General features: G+C 41.6%; 2 protein-coding genes across 3 annotated transcripts in view; both read left to right on the top strand.

Moving 5' to 3' along the window:
- Window positions 1-8,812, top strand: part of LOC103381058 (1-phosphatidylinositol 4,5-bisphosphate phosphodiesterase beta-1) — a 79,265-nt gene extending 70,453 nt beyond the window's left edge. The window contains exon 33 of the mRNA XM_008313236.3: window positions 6,447-8,812. Coding sequence (XP_008311458.1) covers window positions 6,447-6,671 — 225 coding nt within the window. The 3' untranslated portion in view covers window positions 6,672-8,812. The remainder of the gene's footprint in view (window positions 1-6,446) is intronic.
- Window positions 8,813-9,842: 1,030 nt separating this feature from the next.
- Window positions 9,843-13,356, top strand: part of plcb4b (phospholipase C, beta 4b) — a 48,440-nt gene continuing 44,926 nt past the window's right edge. Inside the window, exon 1 of one of the 2 annotated variants that reach the window (XM_025056955.1) lies at window positions 9,843-10,177. The gene's annotated coding sequence lies outside the window, so the exon portion shown is untranslated. Of the gene's footprint in view, window positions 10,178-12,473; window positions 13,267-13,356 lie in introns of those variants that run through there. The other variant, XM_025056956.1, reaches the window with a different exon arrangement.

The raw sequence follows: 13,356 nt of genomic DNA, 5'->3' as shown, positions 1-13,356 counted from the left end.
TTCTGAATGTCTTTGTTGTGTTTCTCTACCTGTCATTTTAAATCAGAGACCTGGAGAAAGACAGTCCACTCCTGACCCAGTTTCTCCTCTGGGTCCACATCAGTCACTAATGGACAGCTATAACAATCACAGGTGGAGACACAGAGCTGTCACTCTGTGTCTTCCTGTGTGTGTACTCACACGCATACAGTATAGTACACCAACCTAACCTAAATACTGGCTACGTCAATGCTCTTAAGGAAACCAGCAGCTGTCCTCTTTGGGTCTAATTAGGCCCCAGTGCTGCACACGTTGAAGGCGGAAGATCATTTAAGTGTCTGTTGGTGATAGAGGAGAAGGGGAGGAGGAGGGGGGGGGGGGACATGGCCACGTTTGTTGTCACTCACAGCATGTGCACTATTCTGCTAATGATCTAATCAAACACTCACCAGGAGCCTGTAACACCTAGCATGATGGCACACACAGTCTCTCTTCAACATCCTCTACCCTGGCATGTTCCTTCTGCTTAGCTTTTCTGCCAGAAATGAGGTTTTAGTTCATGTTGCTGCTTGTCAACATTCATCGAATCAGGTTGGAGTTGTCCTTTTTTGGTCGTGAATGTATGAGAAGTTCCTGCTGTGTGGAGGTCTGGTGGTTTATGTTTGATTTATGTCTAAGTTCACTGAGAAAAGAGCAGCAAGGGGTCAGAAGAGTTTATCTATCTATCTATCTATCTATCTAAATGATGGACATATGAATTTGGAAAAATATTGAGCAAATATTCAAAAGTAAAACCAAACACGTGGTAGGTGGCGAGACAGTGTTTGAAGCTCCTGCAGTTTTTGTAAATTACCAGGTGTGTATTGACTGTGTGTCAGAGCAACGATGAGTGGAAGGACGGAGGAGTCATTGGATATAGATTGTGCTTCGTTCTGCCCGGCTGAAGCTCCAAATCTCTGCTGTGTCCTCGAGCCGTCTTGTTACGGTTCACCAGCAGAGCCATAACAAGCAAACGCGTCTTTTCTTCTCACGGCACAGTCCACCAAACAGTCCTTGACCAACTTCACATCAGAGAATGACTCACTGTTACTGGTGTGTGGGATATTATAAGGCTGGTCCAACTCATTCACTGACAGACCAGACTGGGGAAATAATGAACATTTGAAAACCATGTCTGGTCCTGGAGACAAGAGTGGCTCCAACATAGTGTTAGCAAAATGAGGCCTAATGAAATGGCAGGTGAATGCATATAATTTTTTCAAGAGTTTTTGATTGTGCCTGGGCAAAACAAAGACAGGCACACAAAGTTTTTATTTTTGACTCACCAAAAGCCTTAATAGTTTCTGTGCAATTACTAAAGTAATCAATGTGTTATTCTTCAGGGTTGAAAAGAAAGGTCTGCATTTAGTTAATTGTGATAATCACAATGGAGAAGTACACATGACCATGGGTAGAAAAAAAATAATTCCTCTACATATCTTTTAGTTTTCGGAGAATTTTCTTCTTTGTAATAATGTAGAAATGTGTACAGGAATACTATTTCAGATGCCGTAGTGTCACATCATATTTTACTAATTAGAAGCTGACGTCTGGTTTTAGATATTTTGACTAATTTAAAGCAACATTAAAGCTACAGTTTTTTACATGTAAAACTTTATATTTGATTTTTATCTACTGTCCGTATGCCAATTTACCATTTTTTAGTAAAAAGAAAGAGATATCAAACCTTTTGAAAAACCCATGGCATTTGCAGCTTTGCAGCAAAGTGGTCAGGTCACGATGGTCTAACAGAAAATCAATGGTAGGGTTTCTGTCTCCCTGTGGGTTTTTATGACTAAAGGCTTAGTGAGCCCTGCTGTAATTCCTCTGCACTGCCGCCCCCCACACATATTTTCTTGGCCACGAAAGCGAAGCGAGACAGCACAAGGGCAATATGTTCGACAGCAGTGTGCGTTGGCGTCCGTGAAAGTACAGTACCATGTGGAGTCTTCCTTACATAGAGTATGATGTCACGGTGTCTCCCCACTGTGCACACGGAAAGGCACGTATGTGCATGCACACACACCTCGCAGATTTGTTCAACAGGCAGGAGTCCTCTGCTGTCGTCATGGAAACTCAGCCACCCACTCCCCCCAACCCTCCGTCCTTGCCTGTGATATCCTCTTCTTATTCTTTATGACTGTGCAATCTGTTAATTTGGAACTGAGACGTCATGATGCAATTTTAGCAGCGGCGTCTGGGGGTGGATTACTTTAAGATAAGTGGGAATGAGAGGGGGAAGGAGAGAGGGGGAGAGAGGAGACATGGAAGTCTAGAGATGTAGTTAAGGAGAGAACACGCTCAGCTTTTTCATGTCTCCTCTCTTCAACTGATTGATAAAGGGTTGAAACGCTGTGTTTCCTCATCACAGACCTTGATCTGCATCAGCTATGCCTGCTGGGTTTCAAATCAATACTGCACTTTTGCTGTATTCACACACACACACTCACACGCACACAGAGTGAACCCACAGGGAACGCTGTGTGCAAACCGAGGACAGGGAGGTAAAATCCAATGTGAATGTGTGATTGTCCAACATGCTTGGTTTCCACTCTATTCTCCCTTATTACGCAGGCTGCTATTTCAGTCAGTGAGTGCACAAGAGTGCATTATGTATGCCCACATTTTTTAATGAAGCTGCGGGGTTCAGCTCAGTCTGAATCTTCACTCCTGAACTCTCGTTGGAGTAGTTCCTCCCCGCACTGTGGTGTTTCCAGCCTCCAGGAAGGCAAACGTTGATCTGGGGTTTTCAACTGTTTGGCCCTCAACTAATAGTTGATGCATTTGACGATGACACTACAACCTCAGTAAATACAAGGAGTTATATATAAAAGTGTGGATGTGAGAAACTTCTGGACAATATTATTGTGATTATGTATTTATCATTAAATGAATAAAATGAACACATTTGAGTCTTGTACCTGCTGTAATGAAGGTTTGTACATTCTTGGGCAGTGCAGGGTAACCAGAAAACCCAGACTTACTCAATTGATTCAATGTATTTCACAAATAAACCAATGCAGTTGTTTATAGTTATAATAGTTTGGCTACAAGTGACAAGGACTAATGTAAATATGTCTAATATTGTCTAAGAAGTCTAACATTGTGCATGAAATAACGCAGCAACACTTTAACTGAAGCCTGAACTGAAGCAGTCATTATTGGTTCGTTTAGGAAAGAAAATTCAACCTGTCCTCGTGGTCTTCATCAGCCACAGTGTTATAACTGGGTTCCACTCCTGAACCTGTCCTTGTAAGGACACACTCAAGCATGTTGAAGATATGCAAACATGAGAAATTAGAAAAAATGCAGCAGATGAATTATGTGAGAGGTGAGGGAAAAGGCATGGACCCCGACTCAGACAAAGTCAATGTCCAAGGAAGATCTGACACCGTGCTGATTAACAGCTGTGTTCATTCCTCTGTCATTAGTTGTGGTTACATTACTGGTGCCAGTACAACTGTTTTCTTATTTTTAATCAACACACACACAGCCTTCTGGCCTTGTACCACACACACAGTCACTGTACAGACTCATGGTGTATGTGGTTCTCGGGAAACCTCCTCTTTCTTCAGGAACCCCCTGAAGATAAGGTCCTGACCCCAACCCATTTTCTGCAGTGGAATTTCAGGTCTTGTCTTGGTAGTGGGATGTGTGCCATGATAGATTTTTTTTTTTATTCCTTCAAATGTTTTAAACATAATAGGAACAAAGAGGAAAGACCTAAAAGAGGCTAACAGCGCTACCTACAGTATATGTGATGTAAAGTGTCACCGTGTCTTCTGGATGTGCTGCGGCAGCCGTTATGTCACAGCTCAAGGCAAAAAAAATTACCCTGGCTCTTTGGAGGCCTCCTTCACTTCCCTTGACAGCTTCTCAAAACGAGGACAACTGGTTAAGAAGGTCACTGAGTGCTGTATTTTAAGAAAGCGTGTGTGCGTATCTGTGTGTGTGTGTGTGTGTGTATGGAAGTTTGTTGACAGATCAAGGGTCTTTAGAGATTATCGGTTTTAAAAAATTGGCCGGTTAACAGTTAGGGCTGGTTGGTGTCAAACTAGACCACACACACACACACACACACACACACACACACACACACACACACACGAAATGTTTGCTTTGGTAAGTACTGCTTTCTCAGTACTGCCACAGGCACACACTCTGTTTTGGCCAAAGTCAGACTTAGGTAGAACTTGAGTTTGTTTTTTATATGTATATATTATCAATATATTTGTTCATATGTATGTTTCTGATGGGGGGGGGGGGCATTTAACTAATTAATAGTATATTTCTGGGGGGCTGGAACAAATTAATTGGTTTTTAGTTATTTTTAATGGAGAAAATGCAATCGAGATATGAGTGAATTGACACAAAAGTGCTTATTTTGGGGACATAAACTTGATCACTGTTGGATGGCTGTCTTTTGAGAATAGCCTGCTGCCACTTTTGCCCTTCTGCCCCCTCGCTCTCACCTCCTTCACATGTGCCAGGGCTTTGCCAGATGGGAGGAAGATGACAGCTTTAATCAGAGGGTGTTTGGGCCTCAGCAGGCAGAATATAGGCAAGCTGCCTGAACACACACACACACACACACACACAGCGTGTAGACGGTCCCACCCCTAAGTAGGTCATGTGCTGTGTCGAGTGGAGAGAGATGCAGAGATATAGAGAGAGGATCTGTGGTGGCTGTTTAACCATCTGGTTGTGATGTGCTGGACGACCCACAGCCAGAGTGAAGGAAAGACAAGTGAGACAGAAAGAACAAATTTTGAAACAGAGTTTCACTGTAGGTGACCTTGTCCTGTGAGGGTCAACTTTGTCTTCACTCAGAACTCCAGGTCAAGAGCTCCTTCGTTAACAGACAGCAATCAGTGAGGACGGATGAGTGACTGACAAAGTCAATCAGAGCATTTTCACTTGACCACACAAACATTAAAAGAGAGACATTTTGTAGAAAAAAAAAATCAAGGCTCGTCTCCCAGACATATTTAATCACTTTTTTAAATTTCTGTGCATTGACAGCACTGAGATAATTGTTTTGAGTGTAGAGTCAATAATATCGAGCTGTATAATCACACGTGTGCAGTGCACTGCGACATGCCATGTGTGTCGAGGTTGTTAGTTCATCAGCTATGCTTCTTTGATTGACAGGTATTTTCGAATTGTCTTAAGGCCGACATGACTGCACTGAGCTGTGAGACTGTGACTCCGTTCGTCTTAGCGGCTTTTCCTTTAATTACTGCTCTCCCATGGGAGCCTGTCTGGTCGTTAAACAGAAATCAGCATTACAGCAATTATTGCACACAAGGACATGAATACAATCTTGTCATCTGTAATCATTGGGGGCATGCATGCCTGGGGAGAAAACACTTTCTCACGGAGTTTCTCACTAAGGGACGGGGGAGTGTGTGTGGTACATGAATGTAGAGCAGGGGTCAGGGTCTATCTCAGCAGGGTGCAGGATGTCAAGGTTTCTGTTTTATATATATCACACTGTTTTAGATCAAGGTTGTTTTATCGATGTAATCTATTATCCCAACCTTTTTTTGAACCATGGAGCATTGTTAACATTTAAATTATAGCCTTTTCCTACAGTAAGTTTATAAAGCAATGAGCATTTTTTTCCTTTGCTGCACAATGGTCCACAACTACCTTAACTTAAAAACATGCTATTTCGGCCTAAGATTTAGGTCTGTTAGGCTCTGGAATGGGTTCTGCTCATTTTAGCATGCTGGCATCTTTTAGCATGTTTTTATATGTAAAAGAATATTTTAGTCATTTTCTTATATCTATTTAGGAAACAATTTGAAATGTTCTTTTCAGATTCCACTAATACCTTTGTGAGTAAAAATCCAGCTGAAAGTACAGGAACAGTACTCTTCATTTTTCTTGCCCTGAATACGCACTTTGTTACTTGTTAACAGAGCAGACGCTGTCTGTCTGCAGAAGCACAGTTAGATAATGTTTTTATAACCCATCAGGGCTACACTAGATGCTAACCAACGGGATTTCCAACATAGATTGAGATCAGGGTTGATCAAAGCATAACATTTACTGTGAATGGCATTAAATCTTATACAGCACATCCTGATTCATCTGCACAAGAATGTTGTATTTATTTAATATTAATACTGTAGTGTTATTTATAGTCTTTTTAGAATGCTCTTTTAATGTATGGCATGTTAAAGGTAACAAGTGCAAAAAAAAAAACACACTCTATAAGGTCAAACATATTAGCATTGTGCTAGCTTCAACAGCCTAGCTGGACATTTTTAGCTTGGATTTTTTGTAATGCAGATTTCATTGCAATTGTATTTATTTTTATATATTTTACAAGGGTGTATTTCTGTTGCATTTTGATCCAGATGGCTATGGTTTTGAATTTGATCAAATGTAAAAAGTCTCACTTTGTCATTCTCTCTCCGCAGCTGCAGAGCGACTTGGACCAGGAATACCAAGACAAATTCCGCCGGCTACCTGTGGAGATACAAGAATTTGTTCAGGACAGCAGCAAGGCCAAGCTTAGCGAAGACAGCGCCCACACGAACCTCGTTTCCTCCTCCACGACTGAGAAGCTGAACCTGAAGACGTCGCAGTCAGAGGACGAAACGGACGAAGGGTCGTCGGAGCGAGTGTACGACACTCCACTGTAGAGATATGACCTGCTGACTTTGCTTCACACTGGGACACTTACTGGTGGATATGTTAATGAGGACAGACCGGTTAGACTGTCACAACTCTGAACCCAATTTTAACAAGCCCAAGGATGGGATCAACCCTGAGCCTGCTGTGGTGAGTAGAGGACCTCTCTACGTGGAGTGCAGTCATGTCCACAAATCTGTGCATTCTGTGTATTTGTATGTTGACTGTATTCTCTTGTCTTTTACGGTACGGCCACAGGATGTGTTACACGGCATTAACCTGCAGAAAAGAATTTACTTGAACTATTGCACAGAGAAAGTTGTTGGTGTTTTTTTTTTAATATTATTATTATAATTTTTAGTAACCATGATATTGACAGTAGATATGGTCACTAAGCTGTGTGGTGCCAAGGTTTTTGAACTGACTTACTGTGGTCATTGACATTTGAGTGGTGTCCACTTGCATTGTAAAGACAACGCTGCAGATTTAGCCTCCGATGCTTCCGTCTTTTTAGAGTCACACTGTGTAAAACGTACTTTATCCCAGAAGCACCGGTGGCTCACTGGTTCTTGATTTTGTTCTTACAGAACTAAGCCTAGTTGTGTTGCTGCTATTTTTATTTTAACTCAGTTTTAACCATTCTTTGGTTTGTACATTTGGCATGAAAAACATTATGCAGTGCTGTTTTGGTGTGTGTGTGTGTTTTAATAGATTTATTTTGTTCGTGCCAAGCTGTGGCCAGAACGAACAAGAAGGGAAGTGTGTTGTACAGTATCTGCATGTTTTCGATGAACTGTTACAGTAGTTCCGTGGCGGAGATGTTTATGACGTGTGTGAATCCGTTCTGTCTGAAACACCTGAACTAAACCTGCAAAACATTAAACCTGTGGATCCATGCATCACTGTGGCACAAAGTGAAAGGGACAGAAATGAAAATCGCCCGGCTTTCGCTAACAGTGAGACTGTTGTGTTCTTACCGTTTCCTACTTGAACAAAGACTGTATAAGCAGAGAGAAAGGAACAGGAAATAGAAGGAAAGGGATGTTGCTGTACTTTTAAGAGAGGTGTTCTTCATCTTTGTAGGTCCACTGTGTACCTACAGGTAAATGCAGTTGTGCGTAGTTTCCTGTGTAGCAAGATGTTCAGTTTTTACACAGTCATAAGTTATAGTAGTGGGGAAATTAATTGGTTATTTTTTGAATCTCAGTTGCCATTACTGTACAATTTCATGAGTAACTGAGCTTCTTCCCCGTGAAAGGTCAACTTTCTTTTTTCGAACTACCCACTGCCATGCAAATGACTCTTTATGTTACGAATCAAATCATATATCTTTAAAGAACAGTGAATGTGAATGTGAAGGATGGATGACCTGGCATGTAAGCTGGAGATGTTGTCGAAGAGATGACGTTGGTGTGAGAGTCATGTGCCTTGAGTAAGTCGGCCTTGTTTGATGTTGAATGTGTGAAATGCTACACTGTTTAAATTACTGCTACTGTATGATGCTGTCTGATATTTCCAGTAGGCCGTGTGCACTTTTTAGTACAGTAACACTACTGAGTAAATGCTTGTGATGAGCGGTGTTTTCGACATGTGTCTCAGAAGGAATGCGAGACGTCCTTCTACTTTGTCTTGAACCACTTTATTTAACAGCCCGCTGCCCTTCTCATCCACCTAAGTGTATGCACTCTTGAAATGTACATGTATGTATGACATTAAGGATTCAATATGAAGTCGATGAAAAAATATATAGTGTAAAGGGAGTTTGCCTGTAAGTATAATAAATGTGGATATTATTGTACTTTGACTGAAGTTGTTTGTTCTTTTTCCATAATTAAATGCAGTCTTTTTTGTGAAAGTACCCTAGTATATTTATATACTCTGATAATCCACTGGGTTAACAATGAGGCAAAGACTCAGTATTAGCACAGCCTGTATCAGCCAATATTAGCATTATGAGCACTGGTAGGTGAAGTAAACAACACTCATCAATCTTTATATCTCAGCATCTGCTGGATGCTTGGACAGACTGGGTTTCAACTGAACATTTTGTCAACAAAGTTGTTGTGTTAGAAGCAGAAAATATTAGCAAGTATAACAAGGATCAAACTGCCAGAGGACTGGGTCAAAAAATACAACAACTTAAATAACTAGCAGTAATTCCAACCATTTCTGTCCCTAAAAATTCTGGTCATCAGACAAATATAGTTGGTGACCCCTAGATATTTAAACAACAGTCCAAACCTAGCACGAGAGTGTGTGCATCTGTTCTGCTCTGCCAGCTATTACAGTACTACAGAAATATATATTAAAAAGCATAAGCACTTGCTGTTGAAATAGTTGAATGTTTTTACATTAGTTTGGTTCATATTTATATTAGATTATATTTAGAATCACCACTTTCACAGCAGTGGTCCATGTACACACAATGATGAGCTATTGGCTCCCAAAATCCTCTAGTGATAAACAGGATTCTGACCATCCACCCACTTAGCAAAAACGTATTAGAGAAGTAGCACAGTCAGCTCTGTCTGCTTCTCTGCCTGTTGCTCCAGGGTTAATTAGTTTCATCACATACACGTGTCCTTTAACCAGTCTCACTCGTCTCACCTGGGCTTATACAGCATATGTATGTGCTGTATATATAGTAACTCTTTATCCAGTGTTTATGGACAGTAGGTAAACGTGTGACTTGACAGAGGAAGTGAAGACGTCCTGATCGAATCAGTTCACACAGAAGCATTCCAACAGAGAACCCTGACGTCCTGATTGAATCAGTTCACACAGAAGCATTCCAACGAAAGAGCGCTGTTGATGTGTGACTATTTCCATCACAATTGAGGTGAGGAGCATGGACAATATAATAAACACATTGTGTTCTCACCTAATTGTGCAGTGATTGTGTTTCAGGATAAAACTCATTTCACATCACATGGCACCAGACTTTAAAGTGGATTGTGTTTTGGTCTCCCCGAGAGTCTCTCCTGTCATGGTAAAATCAGAAATTGCTTTCGTTTGTATCACAAAAATGACAACAGGTTTAACTCTTTTTTTAATTATTTATTTTTTTAAGCTAGTTAAATCCTGTGAGTGTGCTGTCAGTACCTAAATGTGGTGCTGTCTGTGTTTTTGTGATTGGAATTTTAAGCGTTTGTGCCTACGTGCGTTTTCCAGTACTTATAAACACTTGTGTCCCAACAGGCAACAGGAGATAAGGCAAGCCTGGTCGCTCATAACAACCACTGTGACCATTCAGAGGCCTCGGTGCATACCAGCAACAAGGAAGTGAGCTAATTAACCCGGAGTTCAGCATGGAAGGAGAGTGGCTTTTTAATAAGATTCTCTGGCTTATATAAACAGCGATGGCCCTCCACACTCCCAGGAATATCATCGCCCGGCGTCTGTCCATCTGCTGCAGGGATGAGGAGGAGGAGGAGGAGGTGTCCTGTAACTAGGCTGTAATGAGGCACACCAGGACACCAGAGGAAGATAGGGAGGAGGAGGAGGAGCAGCCTGGAAGGTACATTTAACACACACACACAGACAAATACTTGGATATATGTAATATTCTTACATTTTTCTTTTAGACAAATCTGGGTTATTTTTCCGCTGCATAATCACGATAAACAATATGTCAGTGCTCTTCATGTGGCCAGCCTGTGGCCTTCAGCTCTGGAAAACAAGCTGCAGTCAATAGTAGCTATGCTGGCTTCACAGTACTGTATATAGTAGTCTGTATGGATTATTATATAACAGAAACTCACTTTTCAATAGAACATAATGGTTGATTTGTACATGGTAATGCTGTTAAGAGGAAAACCGACACAATCTGGTATGGGGCATGTGAGGTGTCTCTTAGTTAGCCTTAATCATTCCTATACTGTGATGAAAACAAAGTTGACAAGCTCTTCTTGAAAATGGTGACGTGGTTAGTGCTCTTGTCTTACCAACAAGAAGGTTACAGGTTCGATCCCTGATGTTCTTTCTGCATGGAGTTTGCATGTTCGTCTCTGTGTACTGTATGTGGGTTTTCCCCAGATGCTCTGATTTCCTCCCTCTGACCAAAAATATTCAACATGGAGCTCCAGTGTCACTATTTGAACCGGTGATTTTCCCTCAAGCATTACCCTGCTGTACTGACACAGTTTAGAATATGTGCTTCATGCGTGTGACTGTTAAAAACTCTGCCATCACTCTTACTGGCCCTTTTGTCCTGGATACCATTGGCTGGACATCTGGTAGCTTCTAAAGAGCCGACAAAAACAGCACGTTAAAAATATAATGTATTGCATTGCCTTAATTGCTTTTTTTTATACATATGTTTAACAACAAAAAGTCACTTGAGTTTAATTGCTTTTTTTTATACATACTGTATGTTTAACAACAAAAAGTCACTTGAGTTCACATGGTTTTGAAAACAGTATTTTTTTTTACCTTTGCTGTTTTCCAATATATTTGAATCAAAGCCAAAAACTGAGTATATCCCTTGCTCTGCTCTTCTCTGTGTTATTAGGTCTTGTTTATATCCCTCAAATCCCCCAGGCAGTACAGTGCGTAATGGGAAATTGTTGGAAAAAGGCCATTGAAATTCTAATAGTTTTCCACTTTTTCTTCATTATTTAGAGCAGAAGATACATTTCATTCAAGTCCATCTCCCCTAAGACCTGCTATTATTATTTGATGCTGACAGCATTTTAATATTTGAAGCTGAATCTCTTTCAGAAAACAGTAAAATTCCAGCGCAAAGACAAAAAGACTGAAGGCTCTGTACCCCATAAGTGGTGAGCTGGAGGAATTACTGAGGAAACAGATCTGAATGAGTTTTATTTGAAGTTGAACTAAGTCTGAAAGTTATCTTACTTTTTGTTCTTTGCAAATTCTTCAAAGAACATACCTTATCGGCAGCTGTCATAACTGATGTTGCGTGAATAGTACAAGCTCTCATCCATCAGGACTCTAGAGTCAGTGATCTGGTCTAATAAAAAGACATAATTTGACAGAGATACAGTAAGGGCTTCTTCTACCGCACTGAGAGCAGCTCTTTCTTGAAGCCATCTATTACATTCGACTGCAATACAGGTCGAAACCACAGTCATCGATTGAGAGGAATGACCGTCTAACACGACTCTATTACAGTAACTGAGTTAAGTGTAAGAAATGCTACTTAAAGGTGTTTAAAATCATGATCTAATGCTAATATTGTTTTGTTTTGGTGTGATACTGGCTGTGTTGTTAATAGTGAATTTAAGAAAAAGAGAAACAACATCCTGTTGAAGATGTGAGATGTGAAGAGTGTCACAGCATGAACCTGATTGGCTCACTTTTGCAAATTATTAAGATTGAAATATAATTTATATCATTGTTTACATGCAGCTGGCTCTGGGCTTTCATTGAGTACTGTAATGTCAGAGTCTTGAGGCAGCCTTGATTGGCAGTTGCTGTGACACATGCACTAGTAAGAGGGTGGATCATGGAGAAATGAGCTTAAAATTAAATAAGAAAGCTAACTCTGTTTTGTACATTTACAGTTGGTTAGCACTGAACTGAACACTGAAGTTTATTTTTTGTTTACTTTTTTTGGACAGTAGTCGTTCGCTACAAACAACAGGGCCCAGATGCTCCTGAAACTCTATAGCATTCAAAACATATTAGGAACTTTCAACCACGAGCCAATACACAACAGTGGACCTGGCATGTAAACAGAGGACGTCTGGTTCAAATCCCAGCCGTGGCAGGGCTGTGGTGTGTGGCGCAGGTGCCAAAATGGATGGGTTTTAATGTGGAGGACTTTGTCCTTTCTTTGAGAATTCCTCTGAGTGTGTATTCTGTTCATACTGATAATGTTAAGTGTCACTTATTGATTGACAACAGGTAGCTGTGGGTTAGTAGATACTGTGGTTGTTGAAATGCGTACTGCACAGTTGTCGGGATAGATTCCAGACTTGCCAATGGTCATGATGATGAGACGTGTGCAGTGAAAGTACAGACATTTTGATAACACCCCAGGCAGCCACTGAAAGAAGTGTGAAGATTCCAGACTCAGCTGTGTTCATTGTCACTGAGAGTTAGACAGCAGCAGCAGCAGCAGCAGCAGCAGCAGCAGCAGCATTTAAACTGTGACTTTACAAAAGGGAGGAGGAGGCGGCTACAGTAGTCAGCTGTTAGAGGAGCAGGGAGGAGCTGCTTCTGCTGCGGATGACTCACTATCAAGGTTCACTCATTCACTCGTTTGCACACACGTGCACGCGCACGGACAGACTGGCACGTTTGGTTTGGTGGGTGGGTTTGGGGGAGGGAGGAGGAGGAGATAGAGGAAGGAGGAGGAGGGCGCTGCAGAGCTCCTGCTCCTGCTGCTGAGTGAGGTTCCCAATCAAAGCGCATCAGGGCCGCTCAGTCTCCACTGGAGGGCGAGTGGCACAAGAGCACCGGGACACTCCAGCAGCAGCAGGGACACAGAGCAGACAGACGGACAGGAGGAGGGAGACGGGACAGACTCAGCTGCAGCAGCTGGAAGGCAGGGACACGTTAAGGTCCAGACTCTGGACTCTGCAAAGCATCATTTTTACTGCCATCCGCCGGATTTACTCCTTCATCCAGCTGTAACATCACGTAAGGAACACACACACACACACACACGCGTATTGTACTAGTAGCGGATGATGTGGCGACAAGACCATGTATCTGCACTCCATCACGCTC

This window comes from Cynoglossus semilaevis, chromosome 7, assembly GCF_000523025.1.
Source record: "Cynoglossus semilaevis isolate Cse_v1.0 chromosome 7, Cse_v1.0, whole genome shotgun sequence".
Taxonomy (NCBI): Eukaryota; Metazoa; Chordata; class Actinopteri; order Pleuronectiformes; family Cynoglossidae; genus Cynoglossus; species Cynoglossus semilaevis.
This window is presented reverse-complemented; position numbering and strand designations above follow the sequence as displayed.